Source organism: Protomyctophum bolini, assembly GCF_963924005.1.
Source record: "Protomyctophum bolini genome assembly, chromosome: 8".
Lineage (NCBI taxonomy): Eukaryota > Metazoa > Chordata > Actinopteri > Myctophiformes > Myctophidae > Protomyctophum > Protomyctophum bolini.
The window spans coordinates 25,061,082-25,080,122 of record NC_137869.1 but is presented as its reverse complement, the minus strand read 5'-3'; the positions used below and the strand labels follow the sequence as shown (position 1 = coordinate 25,080,122).

General features: G+C 44.3%; 2 protein-coding genes across 2 annotated transcripts; both read right to left on the bottom strand.

Annotated features, from left to right (window-relative positions):
* Nucleotides 1-3,990: 3,990 nt before the first annotated feature.
* LOC308319330 (uncharacterized protein) lies at nucleotides 3,991-13,304 on the bottom strand. The gene is made up of 6 exons (XM_080769354.1): nucleotides 12,687-13,304; nucleotides 11,925-12,310; nucleotides 7,424-9,071; nucleotides 6,507-6,583; nucleotides 5,416-5,695; nucleotides 3,991-5,029 (listed from the first exon to the last, which is right to left on the bottom strand). Exons 2-3 carry the CDS (start codon nucleotides 12,182-12,184, stop codon nucleotides 8,900-8,902), a joined length of 432 nt encoding a protein of 143 aa, XP_080625480.1. The 5' UTR covers nucleotides 12,185-12,310; nucleotides 12,687-13,304; the 3' UTR covers nucleotides 3,991-5,029; nucleotides 5,416-5,695; nucleotides 6,507-6,583; nucleotides 7,424-8,899.
* Nucleotides 13,305-15,333: 2,029 nt separating this feature from the next.
* On the bottom strand, nucleotides 15,334-18,739 carry LOC308320179 (uncharacterized protein; the record flags this gene model as incomplete). Its single annotated transcript, XM_080770497.1, has 3 exons — nucleotides 17,520-18,739; nucleotides 16,180-16,186; nucleotides 15,334-15,586 (listed from the first exon to the last, which is right to left on the bottom strand). The coding sequence occupies exons 1-3, from the start codon at nucleotides 17,932-17,934 to the stop codon at nucleotides 15,334-15,336; spliced, it is 675 nt and encodes a 224-aa protein (XP_080626623.1). The 5' UTR covers nucleotides 17,935-18,739.
* Nucleotides 18,740-19,041: the final 302 nt, after the last annotated feature.

Below are 19,041 nucleotides of genomic sequence, written 5' to 3'. Positions count from 1 at the left end.
GTACACATCATGATCATTTCCTGGGTGATATATTCCGTGAAATGGGATACAATCAGATCGGGTGACGGTTCAAGATCAAGTAAAAAGAAAAAAGAAACTTGATATTAAAAAGATTGTGAGAAACTGATAGCTGTAGTTCCTGAGGAAGGTATCAGACATGATTCCACAGAGATACTTAATATCGTCTCCATCAGGTGGAAATGTCCAAAACTATAACTTTTCAGGATTCAAATTAAAAAAATAGCAAAAGTAGCAGATCTACAAGCTCAGGATCGTGTCGCTTTCGAGCTTGTGGATCTACTACTCTTGATGCTTTGATGTGAAGCCGTAGTAAAAGCTGTAGTAAAAGAAAAAGTTAGAATATGGAGATAAGAGGTTTCTGCCCGACAGCAACGATATGGAAACCTTAGACTCGGACGCACACTTTCCTGCTGACAACATAGACCTGCTGGCTGTCCGTTGAGATGTGCTCCTACCGACAGGCAGCGTATTCCAGATGCAGAGTGTGGCAGCACACCGTATGGCCGGGCCAAATTTTGATTTGAGATCCATAACCGGTTCCAACCGAAATCCCATATCCCAACCGAAAGCCATGATTAACCCATTAAAACCACCCGTAAAGCATCTGTCGTTTCATTTTAGCTATATTTTATGCTTTGCTATTTAAAAATAGCAGATTTACATGTGCAGGGTTAAACTTGGCCTCCATCTGCTCTGCTTCTTCGTTAACATGTTGATAACTGACTGACTGAAGAGTTTTAACCAGAGCTCCCAATTCCAAAACCATTGGGTATAGTAGGCTCTATTGCAGTGGTGCTCCAGGGGTCCTTGGGGAGGGATTTCCAAGTGGTCCCTAGAAAAGGTAATTAACATAGCATCACAATCCTTCAAACAACTTTATTAATTTATACGTTGGCAATTAAAAAACAATCTTTATTCAAATCTTTGCTTTTGGGTGTACCCGGCAACAAAAAATAAATTTTGCTCTATTGAAGATTAAATCAATATAAATAAAAAGTTGGTCACAAAAAAACTTTTACTCAAGGAGTCCCTGGCCCGGTCGCATACAAAGGCTGGGTGTTCAAATGGACTAATTATGTCAAAGGACATCAGTCTTACTCCCGTTACTTTTTCACCTTTTTTCTTTTAAATCGTAGGTCACACCACGTTGTGATGGGGCACATTGAGCTTAATGTAGTTGTCTGTTTTTGTACGCTTTCAATATATTTTGGCTTAATTGCCCAGCCGTAGTACCCTGGATTTGATGTTGTCCCGTCTGCTGTCCTGCAACACTTCCCTGTTGTAATGTTGAGGACTGAAGTCAGCAGAGTGGAGCCACAGCCCTATGGAGAGACAGACGTCACAGACGGGTGATGACTTAGGAGATGGAAACTAACCTTGCGTCACCAGGCTTTCCACCTCGGAGGAAAGCCAAGGAAACACAGGATGTTCTCTACCGGTGGACCCTCAAAGGATGCTGTCTGTCACTGCTGCCGGCAAGGCATCTACAGCACGTCCATTCAGCCAGGTAGGAATGCATGATAAAGAACAAAGATATTGCCATATTTCTACATACCTGTTGTGTTGACCTGGAGAAAAACAGATGAATCTATTGCACTCACACATACTGACCAATTACTAAATTCTAATAATACTACAAAACAAATAGCCGCATGGGACAGAATTAAGTGACTGATGGATGAAAATACAGGTGTCCAAAAGCTGTTCCTTTTCAGGATACAAATGCCAAAATGGCAAAAGTAGCAGAGCTACAAGCTCGAAGTGTGCCACGTTTCGGCATTGTGGATCTGCTACTTTTTATACTTGTGTGATCCTGTAGTATGATGATCAAGTAAAGCATTCATTCACAAAAGAAACCTGTGTGAAGTGATGGGCGCTCTTATCATTGTTAATGGGAATTTAATATTTGTGCAGGATGGACACACCAGCCATGTGTGTGGGCTGTGAGTGACTGTCACACTGCTTGGCCTATGGGAGAGAGAGGCATACATTATGATAAACTGGTATCAGTATAGGATGTCTATTATGAGAGAATAGGCTAGCCATATAAGCTGAAAAGTGTGAGAAAGGTATACACACCGAGTTCCACTGAAAATATTTAGGGGTCATGTTTATATCCCTATTAATAATTTGTTCTACTTTTGGTGTGTGTGTGTGTGTGTGTGTGTGTGTGTGTGTGTGTGTGTGTGTGTGTGTGTGTGTGTGTGTGTGTGTGTGTGTGTGTGTGTGTGTGTGTGTGTGTGTGTGTGTGTGTGTGTGTGTGTGTGTGTGTGTGTGTGTGTGTGTGTGTGTGTGCACGCATGTTTATATCTGACCTGTGTTGGTCCTCATCAGGGTATCGTTGAAGTCTGTGATGAAAATGCAGTCTCTCTGTGAGAACTCCCATCAGATTATAACCCCACCACGCCTCCATCATCTGCAGATGAGAGGAGAAGAGAAGGGGAGGTTTGTTTGTGTTGGAGAGAGTGTGTGGCTGTGTTTGTGTGTGTAGCAGATGATTAGAGAGATGGCGTGTTTCTGTGTAGAAGAGAGTATGTTTCTAATCTAAGGCGTGTCCACAGTGTTGGAAGAAGTATACTTAGATTGTTTTTGTAAAATTACCAATACCAAAATGTAAAGTAAAAGTCTGCTGTTCAAGTAAAGGTTGTGCAGAATGTCCCATTTCAAGTTTTCTAAATGTATAAAATTGCAAATCTTGAGTACATGTACTCACTACTTAGATACTTTCCACCTCAGCTTGACAGACAGGCTGCTCACTGAGTCTTCTATTTCTCTGTGTCAGCATGATGAGTGGTGGCTGTAAGGTGACAGTATTTAACCTCTGCAGGTTGAAGCAGTGTTTCGTCAAACTAAAAATATGACGAAAAATGTTCGTCAACTACCTTTTTCCACTGACAAACTAAAATACTAAGCTATGATGAACGAACATTGGAGAAGAGGGAGGAAGGGGGGGGGGGCGACTGAAATTGTAAAGTATTGCAGTCCAATTCAAGTGAGATTTATATGTTTAGTTATTGTATATTTAGTATTATGGTTAAAACATTGAGAGCTTTTGCTCTGCTGTCTGTGTGACGCTGTGTTGTGGGGTAGCTGTGGAAAGCCCTATAAAGCCTGCCATGCACAGCGACTACTAGAGTGGGTATGTCTGTACATGTCTGTCTGTCTGTCTGTGTGTCTCGGGGGGCTGTGTACCCCAAAATTAATTCAAAATACCCCTAATATTTTGCTGTGAAACTGGCAACTGCATTGGTGGCTTTACTCTTTCTTTATTGCTGATCTCTCTTACTGTGTACATTGTGAAATATTTTGCTGTAAAACTGCATTAGTGCACTTCTGGCTACTAGTGGCTGCATTCATTCAGCGACTAGTCTGTCTGTCTGCCTGCCTGCCTCTCTTTTGGGGGGGCTGGGTACCCCAAAATTACAGTGAAATTAAAACAAAATACCCCAACTTTTTTAAACGTACCACGCAGCCCAGGGGGCCACTGAAAATGTGTCTAGCCCGGGGGCCCTTGGGAGGGCCCCCTGTGCCTATGAAACAGTGTTCAAGCTTACCGTGTTGCACCTGAGGAACTCAGCAGAGGGTTTGGGTTGAGTCCCACTGCAGACAGCAGATTAGATCCAGAATCATCTGGTTGTCCTCTTCTAGGCCTACAGTCCTGCAGCATGCCCACGGCCAGAGGCAACAGAGAGCGTTCACATTCTTGAAACCAGTCTCGGAAAAGTTCAGCTCAATTTAACTGGTTGACTCCAGAATTTTCCAAATTAACTTATGGCTCTAATTATACTGATAACATCTACAGGGGTTTTGGTCTCCCTCAGTCATCCGCTATTTCTCTCCATCAGAATAGCGTATCCAATTGGAACTAGGCTATCTCCTGATTTAGTTTAGAAGAAGACAGATTATGAATTTTGATTGATTGATTCATATACTTTATTAGTCAAATGTAAACGGCACGTGGTAAGATATTATATTATATTTCCATTGTGGTCCTGGATCGACCAAGTCCTATGTATTCAATTCATCAACATAGCATAAAAAATGTAACACAATGATACATCATCAACAATTTAAAATTTTACACTATTATGTACACAAGGAGAAAAATAAAAAAATACGGCAGTGAGTGAATGACACCTCCTTCCAAAGTTAAGTCATATTTCACAGTTGTGGTGGGTGGTCTAATAATTCATACACAGCTTTAAATTGCTGTATGTCACTGTTTACATTCTCTCACAGCTTGATCATGTTTAAACTTGCCATGTGGACTTCATGAGCTTCTGTGGTAGCCTGCAGTAAGCAGCCCTGTCCTGTCATAATACCCAACAGTACATTAGAGAGTATCTCTTTTGCACATTTATTAGGTTTTATCAGTTGGTTTTGTGGTGTGCTCAAGCACGCCGTTACACACGCATATAGTGGTCGATTCACTTGTGAAACGCACCACATGCACATCTTTCTGCTTCGCTGGTTCTCTGTATCGTTCTGCCATGGTGCCCCACTGTACTGTTTAGTACAGTAAGTCTTTCTCCCATTGCTCTGTAGACATAGAGAATGTTAGAAGTGCATATAACTTAAAGCAGCACTAGATGTAACTTTTTTTAATGAATACATTTTAATTTTGTCCAATCTGTATGGTAGAGTATACAATTGGGGTGGTTTTAGGGTCTCCCTGCTCTTCTATTGAGATATTTAGATTGTTTAGAATAGATTGTGTCAAAGGTCATGTCTCACCTAGACACAGGATCTGACACAATGTTTTACATGATGTTCAATGTACAGTATCCCCTGAGCAGGCAGGCAGGCCATATTAGCTCTATGGACGGTAAAGATTTCATCACTTTAGCAGGAAACCAGGTTCAAATCCTGGGTAGAAGAGTAAAGTTACACATGGTAGTGCAGCTTTAAGTACCCTGGCCAGCTGGACTAAAGATTAGCAAAGAGTGCCATCTCCTTCCAAAAGCATATAACTACAGTATATTTGAAGTTATCATCTCATATTGACAAGCTGTGACAGAATAATGCAGTCAGAGGGGGAAAGCAATTTATTCTACTGAATTCATTTTTGAGCGGTGCTAACCGCTCACAATAAAGGGCTTTGTGTGTAGGTCTTTCTGACTATCAGTCTGTTTGGAGCACAGAATGAGTTGTAGCATGACCTATTGACCCCTGCAGATCATTGGGGTCATTCACAGTGAGCAGTCGGCTAATTGGAGCTGCATTGGGGTCAGACTCTCTCTCACACACACACACACACACACACACACACACACGCACGCACGCACGCACGCGCGCGCACACACACACACACACACTGCACCGCTCAATACACACGTTGGTGTGATTTTACTTTAGTAGGCTAGTATAAACAGGGATATTGTATATCATATAAACTAAACAAGGGTCCTTGGATTCAAACTCGGGACAATTCAGGTGGTCGGAAACAACTTGTTGAGCTAGTATCAAGGCATCTCGAGCTTAAATATTTGATCAAATTGATGTAAAAATGTAGTAAACAGTTGCTGTCCTGATCTTAAAGTTGTTCTTTGGTGTTTGGGATTGGAGCCTGCCCAGAGATCAGACCAGATGTAGAGCTGGACAGCTGTGACTGTAGTCGGGGAGGAGACTGTTGATTGCCTTTTCTCCATGGATACCATGCATGGTCCCTACATGACTGGAGGAAGGAAGAAAGACATTAAGAAAGAAAACCATTGATATTATTATGCAAATTAATAATAGATATTATATAATTATATACTATGACGTGAAGAGCTGTAGACAAACTGATAAGGAAAGGTAATGGCTTAAAATTCAGTAAAGTTTATGTGACATTGAAGTTGTTACAAAACGTGAAAACGACAATTGTTACACAGCCCTGTAAAGGATGTAAGACAAATCATTGGGGAAGCAGTGAGGAAAAGGGACAGTGACCTGCAGGATGTGCATCGCATGGTGGAGTGGCTCTGCACCGTGTTCGTCATGGACTGTGATGTTGTGCACAGTAAAACCTCAAGGATCTTACACTTTTATTACTCAGTCTACACAGTATACTCTACTACTCTACTGTATACCCAAGGATTGAGCAGTGGGGAATGAACCTGGACTGTTGCTCTGAACAACTACTGCTACAATGTCAGCCTTTACTTTCACCACCTTTAAGTTTTCCCAGATGGTTTGGGGGGGATGCAAACGTGCACCGGTGTGGAGAGATGTTTTATCAGCCTCTGGGTAGAGACGCTGTTGGCATGGCGCCACACCATCATTAATGTCTGGTAACATGTACCGTTTAATGCCATTAGTGTGCGTATTGGTGCCATCATCTTCCATCCAACCACACTGGCCCACTGCCTCTGTCTCCATGCTAATGTCATGAGATACGCTTGCCAAAACCACAGGGAATCATTAGGACCAAGCCTTCACCGCCCCTGGGCTATTAGTGCTGTGTGTGTGTGTGTGTGTGTGTGTGTGTGTGTATTTCCTGGTACCTTTGTTGCGTAGCGTCTGCTGAATAATGCAAGTGGTCCTCTGACCACTTTTGGTGGATTTCAGGGTTCAGTGTGACCTGCGTGCGCACACATACATGACACACACAAACCAACACACATTACATTACATCCATAATCCTAGAGAACCAAATACAATGTCTCCTTTCTGTCTGCCTCTCACTCTCACTCTCACTCACTCACACACACACACACACACACACACACACACACGCACACACACACACACACACACACACACACACACACACACACACACACACACACGCGTATTAGTAATAGTATTACTACTATATTTGTCAACGTCAACATCCTTAGGATGTATAATTTTCTAAATGCAATGTTTACCATTTATTTGCCAGGGTTAGGATTTTTAACCCTAAAGCCTGGGTTAAGCTTGCTCGTTTGCTGGTGATGCACATTGGAAATAGCGGATTTACAAACCCACAAGTAGATCTGCTATTTTCGAGGCGTAGCTCTACCGCTAACTCCTAAACTTAACCTCTAAATGCCTCATCAACCTGAATTCTTTATTAATTGTAAGCCTAACACTATAAACCTTTTCTATCCATACGAAGAAAAAGAAACATGTTGTTTTGTCTCCATTGTGGTCCAGGAAAATGGTCCTCAATCTGTCTAGTCCATTACTCAAATTATACAACTTGTGTGGGAAGAGAAATGTCCTTTTGCACACCTAAAGTGATGGGCAGGTGCGTCGGAATAATTAACTTGAATAATGGAACAAATAGGGAACAGGGAGAGGGACACTGTCTTCACTTACAAAAACAATTGATTTAACTATACTTGTGGGGACATTTTTTCCCTCACAAGTATAGTAGCCTAATAATATGAGTATGCTCTCTCACTCACACACACACACACACACTCATCTTTACTACCTTTGGATAGCACTGACAGAGGCTCCAGGTTGTCCCGACGGCCACCATGACGACACCCAGCGCACAGAGCGTGACATAGACCTGCGGTCGCTCCTCGGTCATTATGAACAGGCCGACGGCCGCCACACACAGCCCTGCCACTATCAGTCCATAGCGATACGGCTTCCCCTCCACCATCGCTCACACCGAGTACAGTAGTACACACACACTGGAGCAGCAGAAAGTGACTTCATACAGAGCTCCCTGTGTGTCAAGCCTCACTGCTGTATATTGTGGCGTTCTGCAGGGCCTCTGTGTCGTTCTGTGCCGGGGTTTGAAGGTCGGGGAGGAGAAAGGCAGGTTAGGGTTCCACTCTGGTGGCTTTTTACAGCCTCCAGACTGCTTGGGCTGGCAGAGGGAAGGAGGCAAGGAGGGGGTCTAGAATTGCAGGCGTGTGTGTGTGTGTGTGTGTGTGTGTGTGTGTGTGTGTGTGTGTGTGTGTGTGTGTGTGTGTGTGTGTGTGTGTGTGTGTGTGTGTGCGCGCGCGAGTGTGCATGGGTGTGTGTGTGTGTGTGTGTGTGGGCTCTCACAGGATAGGTCACCTTGTCCCTGGTGCAAGGAAACCCACAACTCTGCCCCACCCCTTCCCCCCCACGGCCCCTCCTCCCTCTCTCTCCCGAACCATTTGGGTTCTGTAATGTTTTGATAAGTTGCATTTTTACCACAGTGAATGGTTTACACACAGAGCTCAGTTAAAGGACGCAGGTTTTTGGGATAAGTAAACATCTCTTTTCGACTGGCTTCAGGTGGGGTGGTTGTGTGTGTGCGTGTGTGTGTGTGTGTGTGGGGGGGGGGGGTATTGGTTCTCAAACAAACTATCCATCAGCGCCACCCGTGGAGTGCTGGAAGGCCATTCATTAACAGGAGTTTATAGAAACATCATAACATTACTAACACAGGCGACATTCCTCCCAAACACTGCTGTTGATATTCTGGCTCTTTACAAGGCACTTGCTCAGGAATAAGCTGTCACTGTCAGTAAATCTGCTTTAAGGTAATTACTGGATAGAATGCAGACGTGGACGGACAAAAACATCGTACAACGCACAATCTTGAGGAAGGTAAAGGATTGAGCCCATGGTGAGGAGGGTGAAACAGGCGTGGCGAAAGAAGCGGGCGTCCTCTCCCGCTTTCCCGCAAGCACTCGCAACATCGTAGCTGCCAAGCTCCTTGCTGGGCCTCGGTACAAAACAGTCCTCCGCAGAGCCCCCCGGCGCCACACCTCCACTCCCCTCAGTGATTGTTTTAGTTTCGGGGTGGCTGCATTAAGGCACAGAGTAGTTACACAGCTACGTTGGCTGTCAGTAAGGTGGGCCGTCCGGCCAAATATGAACTGGCCTCAGGGCTCCATCCACTCAGAAAGGCACTGACATGTCAGTCTAAAGAGGTCCCGCTATGTGTCGCCGTGCTAAGCCTCCCCGCCGGGGGGGTGAGAGGTCAGAGCCGTGGAGGGGCCGCCTGTTCGTCCGCTTTCATGACCGTGTCATAGGACGGGGGAGGCTCCATGTCCCACGGGGGCGGGGTGGAGGGGAGAGAGGGCTCCGGCGGCGTGACCGGCCTCCTGGTGACGGAGTCCTCCGACATCTCCCTGCGAATGCGGTCCAGCCTCCTGAAGAGAGAGGGAGAGAGAAATGAACGGATGGATGGATGGATGCTGGGGGAGTGTTTGGTATGGAGTTGGCTTCATGCTTTTGTTGCAGAACTGGCACAGAATAGTGAAAACCTCCAAAACCTGTCCGTCGATCTGTCCATCACGCCTCCATATATGGTCGTCAGTCCATCACGCCTCGTGACACGCTCCATATATGTCTGTCTCCATATATGACGATCAGAACACTGACCTCATCAAACCCTGGATAGCCATAAGACTGGATCATCACCTAGATCTGCATATATGGAGCCGGACAGTAGACTGGAACTGACCTACAGTATGCTTTCTATGGCATAAGCATCTCCCGGCAGGATCCGCCGGGAGATCTTACTGGTACTAAAACCTGATTTATACTTAGTTGCGTGCCGGTGTTGTACTCGTAAAATAGCAGATCACTGTTCACGTGAAGTGATGTTGTTCACCAGTACACTGTCACCTCCTCAAAAGGAGTAGACAACCTCTAATTCTGCACACTGAGGAAGGCTGGATTGTAAATCTGCATTTTTCTTTGGCGCGGAACACTGTCAGATTAAAGTCAATTAATCATAAAGGACTTGAACTTGGATCACAGACTTCTTGACATCCAATCTAATTGTGTATTCGCTTAAAAAGCACCGTCCAAGATGTTTTTGGAAACCACTGATGACCGACTGTGACCCTTGCATGGAGTTCTTCTGTCAGGTAGACGTCTGGTGGCAGAAAAAGCTCTGCTGATGGAAAACTGTGTTCCTGGCTTGGTTCTAAGCACGGTGCTGGACACTGAGCAGAGCACGTCTTGTTTAAATTCACACAGGATCCTAGATTACCTCAGAGCAGGCAGGGGGAGTCTGTCTGTCAGCCACATTGTGCGTGTGTGCATGCGTGTGTCCGTGTTCCATTTTGGAGGTGACCTACTTCTCTAATCAGAACATCTATTGTTCTCTAGTCCTATGTGTCACATGGTCAACGTTTTTGGTTCCTAAACTTTACCTGCACTCTACCTATCCTCAGTCCTTCCTTCTCGCTGCCTATTTTGTTATACTACGCAGATGTACACTGAGACGTTTATATATTTTTGCTGTCGGGCAGAATCCTCTTATCACCATGATTTAACTTATTGTGTTCTTTCTTAAATGAAAGCCCTATACTTTGTCATACTACGGAACGGTGTCACACAATTGTAAATCGTCTAATTTTGCTATTATTATTAAAATTGTTTATATAAAGTAACAGTTTTGGACTTATTCCACCCAAAAGCAACGATATGCCAATGTCTTTTATTTCAATTAATTTCACCACAAATGCTAAGTATGTTATTTAGGTAGCATAGGTTGTTTGGACAGATGATGATTGATGTTTACCTGGTATCCTAGTTACCTTCTAGCACTTGATTGTCTTCTTGGCACTGTGTTTGACTAGGGTTCACACCACTTACTCCGATCATGCACTTTGTAAGCCGTGCTGGATCACAGCAGTCTGCTCAATGCCTAAATTGTAATTTGTAGTTGTTTAATCCATCTCAGATCCATCTTAGCCTAATCCTCTCCGACTCGTCTTGGCTGGACCACAACAGCTCAGTCGGCCCTACAACACGCAAATGACTGATTCAGCCGGTCCGCCACTGAGTGATGTCGATATATATACACCATTAGTCAGCTGGTTGGCCCAACGACAAACTATTCAATCGCTGAGCAATCACTCCTATGGGATATAGAATTTACACGCTTGGTTGAACCATTTATGCGTTAGCCGATCGCAGAGCATTCATATCTCCAGGTTATGGGAGTAATCTATCCTAATGTACACAAACATTATGTCCACTACACTATGGAAATGTACACACACACACACACACACACACACACACACACACACACACACACACACACACACACACACACACACAGAAGTTGCAAATGCATCCATGCACCTAGGCCTACTACATTGACGATGGTAGTTACAACGGAGCGGTTTAACGTCAATAAGGATCTTGAATCTGGAATAGAATGTGTTTGATTTGCTTGCAGCCTTGACCTGTCACCCTCCTCCCCCTGTTTGCAATCGTTCTATGCATTATTGATTTATTTGGACACTGCACTAGAGGATAAGCCCCAATTGAGATGCAGCATCTTGAGGGGTTCCTCAAAGCACAAACACACAACAACATCCAACAGCAATGAACGAAAAACGCATAAACATAGATAGTAACATATATTTAAAGGCTTTCCACCATCTCAAACCACCACTACATCAGCATGATAGTTTCCTTAGAAAATCTTTAAATTTAAATTAAATTCATAGAATAGAATCATCATCAACAAATAAAAATAACTAAATCAATATAATCAGAATCATGAAAAACTAGATGTAAGGTGAACCAGCAAAGAAGTCTTGTAAACATTAAGAGCTGTTTCTGATACTAGGGCAAAATGAGAGTGAAATGAGACCCAACTCAGATGAGGTCCCATGTTAGAACTCATGTTTGATCAAAGCTAGGCACCCTTGAAAGTTGAGCATCAGAATTATTATCAAGAATTTAAGAACATTACAAACATAACATAACACATAACAAAGTTCAAAAATCACTTTTCTTTACTTTAATTATGACTGTGAGAAGGCAACCATTAAGCTATAGCACAGTATTACAATAACCAAGACCCCAGATGGCATCTAGTTCTAGTATCATATTACAATATCAATATTGTATTCATATGACACCCAGCTTTGTGTGTGTGTGTGTGTGTGTGTGTGTGTGTGTGTGTGTGTGTGTGTGTGTGTGTGTGTGTGTGTGTGTGTGTGTGTGTGTGTGTGTGTGTGCGCATGCGCATATACCTTTGTATGGCGAGGGCCTGGTGTGGGCTGAAACGCGTCCCAGTGCGTGGGTGCAGGAGGAAGTGCCCGGGCACAGCCACCTGCAGAGTCTTGATGGCCATGCAGAGCCCGGTGATGATGAGTATGATGCCCAGCAGGGCCGCGCACAGGCCGAGCCCGAGGAGCACTATGGAGTGGTGAGGCACGCACAGCGACATAACCACCCCGCCCACCATCAGCACCAGACCCAGGCACAGCAGGATGCTCTGGGGGACGGGCATCTTTTTTGGGGGACAGCTGCCTGGCTGCTGCAGCAGTAGGCTAGTAGTAGGCTATAAGCAATGGTCCTGTACCAGGTAGCCAGGCAGCACGGCCGATAGGATACTATCTAACCTCCAACGTCATGCCTGAAACAGAGAGAGGTGCAGATGTATAAGAGACTATTACTACCCACAACAACCACACTGTTTAGTGTGTGAGCAATAGTGGTGCAACTACTGTATACCAGATGCAGAGAGAGTCAGACTGAGAGAGAGAGGCACACACACGCACATACTGCGCGCGCGCGCACACACACACACACACACACACACACACACACACACACACTGACACACACGCACACACATACAAAGAGATAGGCATAGACAGAGAGAGGAGAGACAGAAGGGAGAGTGAGCACTCAGCACAGTATACCCAGATGATAGATCAATGCGGTTGCTGTGCAGTCAGAAAAAGAACACGTTGACTTTCACATCATGTGTGTGAGTGTTGTTCTCTAACCTTTAAAGAAAAGAGCTGCCTCGCAGCAGAGTTGCAGTCCACAGGAGCCAGCCGTTCAGCAGATGCGGATCACAGATGACTGCATGCATATGGGTTTACCATGCAGCTAAAGTGTTCTTCTGTAGCCTACTTCATCTGGTCCAACTCCCACCACTTCATCATAGACTCCCATCTGGCGACTCCGGCGCATCACGGTCACGGTGGAATGCCTTTTCTCCACACCGACCCGTATCACACTCACAAGCCTTTAGAAGCCTATCAAAGTAGACCGCGCCCGTAGGAGTTGGTCTCCTGTCCTGCCGCAGCCGCTTGCTTTTCTCTCTTTAACGTTAGATGCATATCCCGATATCCGGTTGTAAATGTATTGTTATCGCGCTGAAGCCTGAAACTCGGTTGAATAGAAGTTGATGTCGCGGTGTGGACTGCAGGGCGCGCCGCTCGGCAGTTCTTCACAGAGCTGAGCTCCAGTAGAAGCCCTGTCTGTGTGCAGACTGCCAGACTCAGACTCAGAGACTCCGAGTAGCCTACTATAGGAAGGAAGACGACTTCTAGTTCTTGTTTTGACGAACGGTTTTGGTGACGAGAGAGAGAGAGAGGGCTGGGCGGTGCGCCCGGTTCCGCCGCGACCACATCTGAGTAATCTCAACCTCACTCTGTCTCTGACTGTCTCTCTCTGTGTTTTTGGTCCTGGTGTTTTGTACACAATCAGAGAGAGAGGAAGAGGAGTAGCCTATACGGAGAAATTGAGCCTAAACTATAAATTGATAAAAGACCGCAAAACGAAAAGAAGACATTTTCTTCTTGCGTGCGTGCGTGCGTGCGTGCGTGCAGAGACACACATGGATGGAACTTGCGGTTAAATCCTACCGGATTTTAGGTGACAAATAATTCATATAGGCTACATTTGCTCATAATAATGAGACGTGCGTCTCGTCTACGCGACTGCCACACAAACTATCGTCGTGACCTATTTTTATTTGCTTGTAGAGTATTAACTTCACTTGATATCGTAATTGTAGGCTACCATGGACCATGATACATTTAAAATGCACCATGCTTTACCTTTACAAAGCGTGACCTTTTAAAGGTGATGTGTGGGCTAGCCTACATGTTTACAGGGGGATAGCCTGCCACCGTTTGCGCGGTGTTTTCATTGGCAGTGCCTAGCCCAAACATTTAGACTCTCTCGAGGGTTTTTTCGATTCTGACGGATTCGTCAGAATCGAAAAAAACTTCTACGAGAGTCTAAATGTTTGGGCTAGGCAGTAGGCTAGGCAGTGCCAGTGGGGGGTTGCGGTTGCTGCTCCTGAATAATGGATTGATTGGAATATGCCGTTTTTTTTTGTGCTTATTTTCCCTCCAGTCAGCAACGCATCACTGTTCCATGTAAAACAATCAGCATATTATGGAATGATTGCTTAGTTCACACCACTCAATGACTCAACCAATGTTTGGCGAGCTCCCTCAATGACTTATCAGCCTGGGTCAAGGGGATACCTTTTGGTCCTTTTTTATATATTATTTTTATTATAATTTTTTGCCTATAGCCTACATTTGTGGCGATTAGTTCAAACAAAAATGTTGCTACTGAAAATTATTATTATATATTTTTCCCCTCGGTAATTCCATTCCACTCCAGAGACCACATTCCATTTCCATTTTAATTTCCATTCCAAGTTTTAGGAATGTTATTATGAAGGCTTCATGATTGACATACTGCAGCATGCATGCAGCCCAGCAAGCCAGAAGCTCTTGTTATGTTGACTGAAGAGAACCCCATGTGCAACGTCAACTTATATGCCTTTAAACATTGTTTATTAAACAAAGTAACAGTTACTTAAAACATAAGTAGCACAACTCTCTTCCCTTAGGCTAAATAATTACAGCTATGGCAAAATTAAAACATTCTATGCACATGCATATTATTCTGAGACATAAAAAGCCACAGATGACAACCTGTTGGTATAGTTTGTCTAGAGTTCCTATGTTCTTTTAAAACCACGGTGGATCAAAGCCCACAGCAAAGAGAGGAGATATGGGTGTTCAATCTGGAGAAGGGACAGGTTTGAATTTTTAGAAGTCAAAATAATTAAGATGTGCCACATCTTTTCATCAAACTGTATGCCTATGTGTCACTGTAAAAACCTTGAGCTACTGGTCCATTTGTACGCTCTCAGAGTCAAACTAACGCTCAGGACTTTGCTGTGTGGTTAATTTACTTGGACAATACAATAGCAGGTAAGTAAAGTTGTATGGCCATCACATAATGTGCCTTTATTTCTGACTGTCACAGGAATATTGTCTACCGGTATGTTGTATGGAAAACATGCAAAGAACAGTTTGAGTATAATCAGAGAGGGTCATGCTGTGATCGTGTGGATTTGATAAATGTTTCATTCAACTCTTGCTTGGTATTAGGCCACATGGCTCAGGAACCCTTAGTTCCCATGGCTACACTGCTATTTTCAGCATATAGTCCAAGGCTAAATGGTGGTTGTTTATTTGGTTGGTTGGTTGGTTGGACCGCCAGCATAAGGTATTAGGGTGCACTGCATACAGTCCCTGCATGTCTCAAGCATCCATCCTTCAATCAGTCTATATCTATTCTATACAGAGAGTGAGACGGAGGCCGCCCATCCACACAGCATCACACCTCAAAGCTTATCTCTCTTGAGCGACCAAACAGAGGCTCCGATGAGAGGTGCGTGTCTGAGTAAGCTCGCCGCATGTTGGTGGAGCTGCAGGTGATCTTGATGGCCTCTTCGTAGGGAGGAGGAGGTCCCGTCCAGGGAGGGGGAGGAGGGTGGTGGGCAGGTGGAGGTGCAGTGAACCCCCCGTGGTCCATGGGAGGGTAGTCGAACTCCTCCACGTGGAAGGCACAAGGCGGGCGCTGCAGTGTCCTGGACACACATGGGAAGCACATTCAAATGTAATGAGTCTGACAGAATAGTATAGACGTGATTACATGAGGCCAGAGACTGTTTTATGTTGCTGTTATTTTATGTTTATTTGATTTGAAACGTTGTCTTGGCCATGACACATGCCGTGTGTGTGTGTGTGTGTGTGTGTGTGTGTGTGTGTGTTATAGGCTGTGGAAGTAAGTAAAGTAAGTAAGCTAAGTAAGTAAAGTCTGAGTACAACCATTCACGACAACAAAAACAATGCAATGAATGCATATGCAAAAACAATAGGGTTAGCCTGGCAGCAAAAACACTTCCGGTTCAGGGTAAAAAAATAATAAAATAAAATAAATACAATCCAGAGTGATTTACAGTAAGCAAGAACAACACTGGTACATCAAATACATAGAAATAGTCATCAAACATCATCAGTAGCGATTAAATATTATGTGTGTGTAGTTGCAGATATCAGACACTAGATGGCGCACGCACCTCTTTGTCAGACGTTGTGATGCAAGTCTGCTTTGCTAAATCCTCAGAATGATAGAGAGCAGTTGACCCCTAGGTTAGGGTTTCTATTCTAGTAGGCCTACCGCTTAGCTGAGGATGAAACAATTAATGCTGCGACTTATAATGGAAATAATACCAGTGCCAAGGTGCACCTGCCTGGTTGTCTTCACAGGAGAAAGTTGCTTGCCTTTTAGTGTGACATAAAAAGGGATCGAGGGAACTTTATCCAAAACCAAAAGATATATTATAATGTCTAGGCTGTAGACCTATTTTCTCTCCGTTTCCTCGTAGGCCTATGTCTGGCTTTAGCAAACAATGCTCAAAAGTCTTCAGTCTATGATGGGTCACGGCCCGGTGCACTCACTGTGACTGCACTCACTGCAGCATTGCCATGATTCAACCCGTACCCAAAACGCACAAAAAATACCGTCGTCAGCACAGTAGCCGCTAGCACTTATATGCCTATGTAACACTTTTAATAAGGCACAGCATCAGAAGCAAACAGACGCGTTTGCTCAGCGTTTCTGAGACGGGTGGGTGTGAATTAAGTGAACTTGAAGTATTTTAGAATAGCCTATTATGCACATAGGCCTCTGCATAGGCCTCTGCATGCCAAAATGTGAACTTCCTTAAAGTTCCGTTTATAGACTTTTTAACAGGACGGGTTAATCAGTCAAAATTCTAGCTAATCATGGATGATCTGTATAGGTGTAGATCATATATGCCTATTAATGCCTATATTGTTAATTGTTTGTTTTTAGAATAGAATAGAATAGATCATATAGCTTCTGCCTTCTGCATGGCTTCCAAAATTGTGCTGCTGCCTGACCTATAGGCTAATTCTTGCATTGTATTTTTATTTATTTGTTGTTTTATTTAATTGTTTTTATTTGTAGTTTTATTTGTGTGTGTGTGTGTGTGTGTGTGTGTGTGTGTGTGTGTGTGTGTGTGTGTGTGTGTGTGTGTGTGTGATGGGGTGTGAGGGGTCCAGGCCTATACGCACAACTACCCTATAAGCCTATAGGGCTATAGGCTATATTTGCATAATCAATAGGATTTCCTATATTTGTGAACGTTGCACGTCCATTAGGTTAATTTTGATGTCAATCTTCTCACAAAGCCAGAATCCTGCATGTGCAACAAAGTCTGCTATCAAAATGTTAAATGAAGTGCTTTCCTATAAGAGAGGAAGATGGCAAGACAGACTGGAAGGAACATCATCATGTTAATTAATTTATCCAGTAAATCAAATCAAGTTCATCTGTGCAGGTCAATAGGAATTTGAAATGAATAGGCCTATACACAACAATGCTAATTTGGGGCTGCTGGGCCAAGCGGAAATCAGTTGAATTCTTATACGTCAAGTGTTCGATATTGTCAGGGAAAAAAAGGTGTTTTGTGTGTTTGAAAATGTTCTCCTAACATGCCCGATACGCAGGTATAAAGTGTTTAGGTGGCGGCAGGTCTACACAGAGTTGAAAGTTCATTGAGTTCAACACAACGTCATCGTCAACATGATGAGTGACCCACCTTGGCAGAAACCCCGACTGGGACTCCGACAGATGGACCGCGAGATGGTTGCTCCCAAAGTTGGGGTAGTCGTCGTTGAACGAGTAATGCGGACAGTCTCCGCTGTAGTCTCCCTGTGTGTAGATGGCGGGGCTCTTGCTGTTCATGGCCCAGAACAGCCCCAGGATGAGCATCACGGCCCCCAGCACCACGCAGCACAGCGAGAAGGCTTGCAGCCGGCTCTGGTACGAGGCCAGGAAGGCTGTGGAGCCGCCCGTCACGATCAGGAACACCCCTATTAAGATGGCCCCGTGGTGCAGGGAAGGCATCGCGCACAGAATTGGATAATGAAGACTGGCCGCGTTTAATGTCCGTTACGCATCACTTCCATTCCACGGAACGGCGCGCGCTCTCCACGGACATGGTCGAGGATTATCTAGGAAAGAATAAGCCATGCACCTGCATTGCTATTATGGCTGTAAAACTCGTGTCTTGCTTGAGCGGTGTTTTTCTCCCATCATTGCTTGCTCCCAAACTGATGGAAAAAGGTCAAGGTGATCACGAAGTCCATATGCGTATTCCTTAATGTCCAGATGTTTGACTGAAGTTTCTCCACCCTGGAAATGTATGAACTTTTATTTTTGCTTTTGTCTTTATAATTACGAAAACCCATCGGGGAAGAGTTTGAAGCGCATCCAGCCTGTTGTGTGTTGACCGTGTGTTTTGCATCAGGGCAGATGGACGAGAGCACGACACGGCCGGGACGGCCCATTAGGGAATCTTTACTGGCGCCCCACCCTCTTTCATGGCTAATGTGTCTAAAGGGTACCACTTTAGTCTAGTCAATGCGTGCGTGCACGCGCGCATGTGTACCGTAAGTGATCGAGTGAGTGAGTCGTGAAAGAGGGGGGTGGAGACAGAGAAAGCATCACTCTCCTCAGCCTCCTGCTATAATGCGATGGGATCATGGGACGCAAGACGTCCGGCACTGTCAGTGTGAAATCATGACATGACATAATGACATTCAGTATCACTTTACTTTAGGCCATGGCCATACATACTGAGCAATATCAGTATCACATGCAGTCACTAAACAATGAATTACAGGCCTAGTTGTTTTACTCCGATGCACTTGGAAGGCGAGTCTGGCAAGATGTGTTTTGATGATTCATTATTCATTCAAAGCATGTAGCCTACATATGATATATATATGCGCTGCTATGGTATTAATTGGTTTAAAATAGTTTGTTTGTTTTATTGAAAACGCATTCTCTCTCCTATCCTTATGTCATCCAAAAGTGTCAAACTTCTATTCTATTCTATTCTATTCTATTAACTGAAATGGTGTGAATAAAGTTTCCCAATGTACAACGTAGGCCTACTTACTGAGTCTACGTCCATGTTAGTAGTAGTACCAGCCTACCAGCTGTTAACTG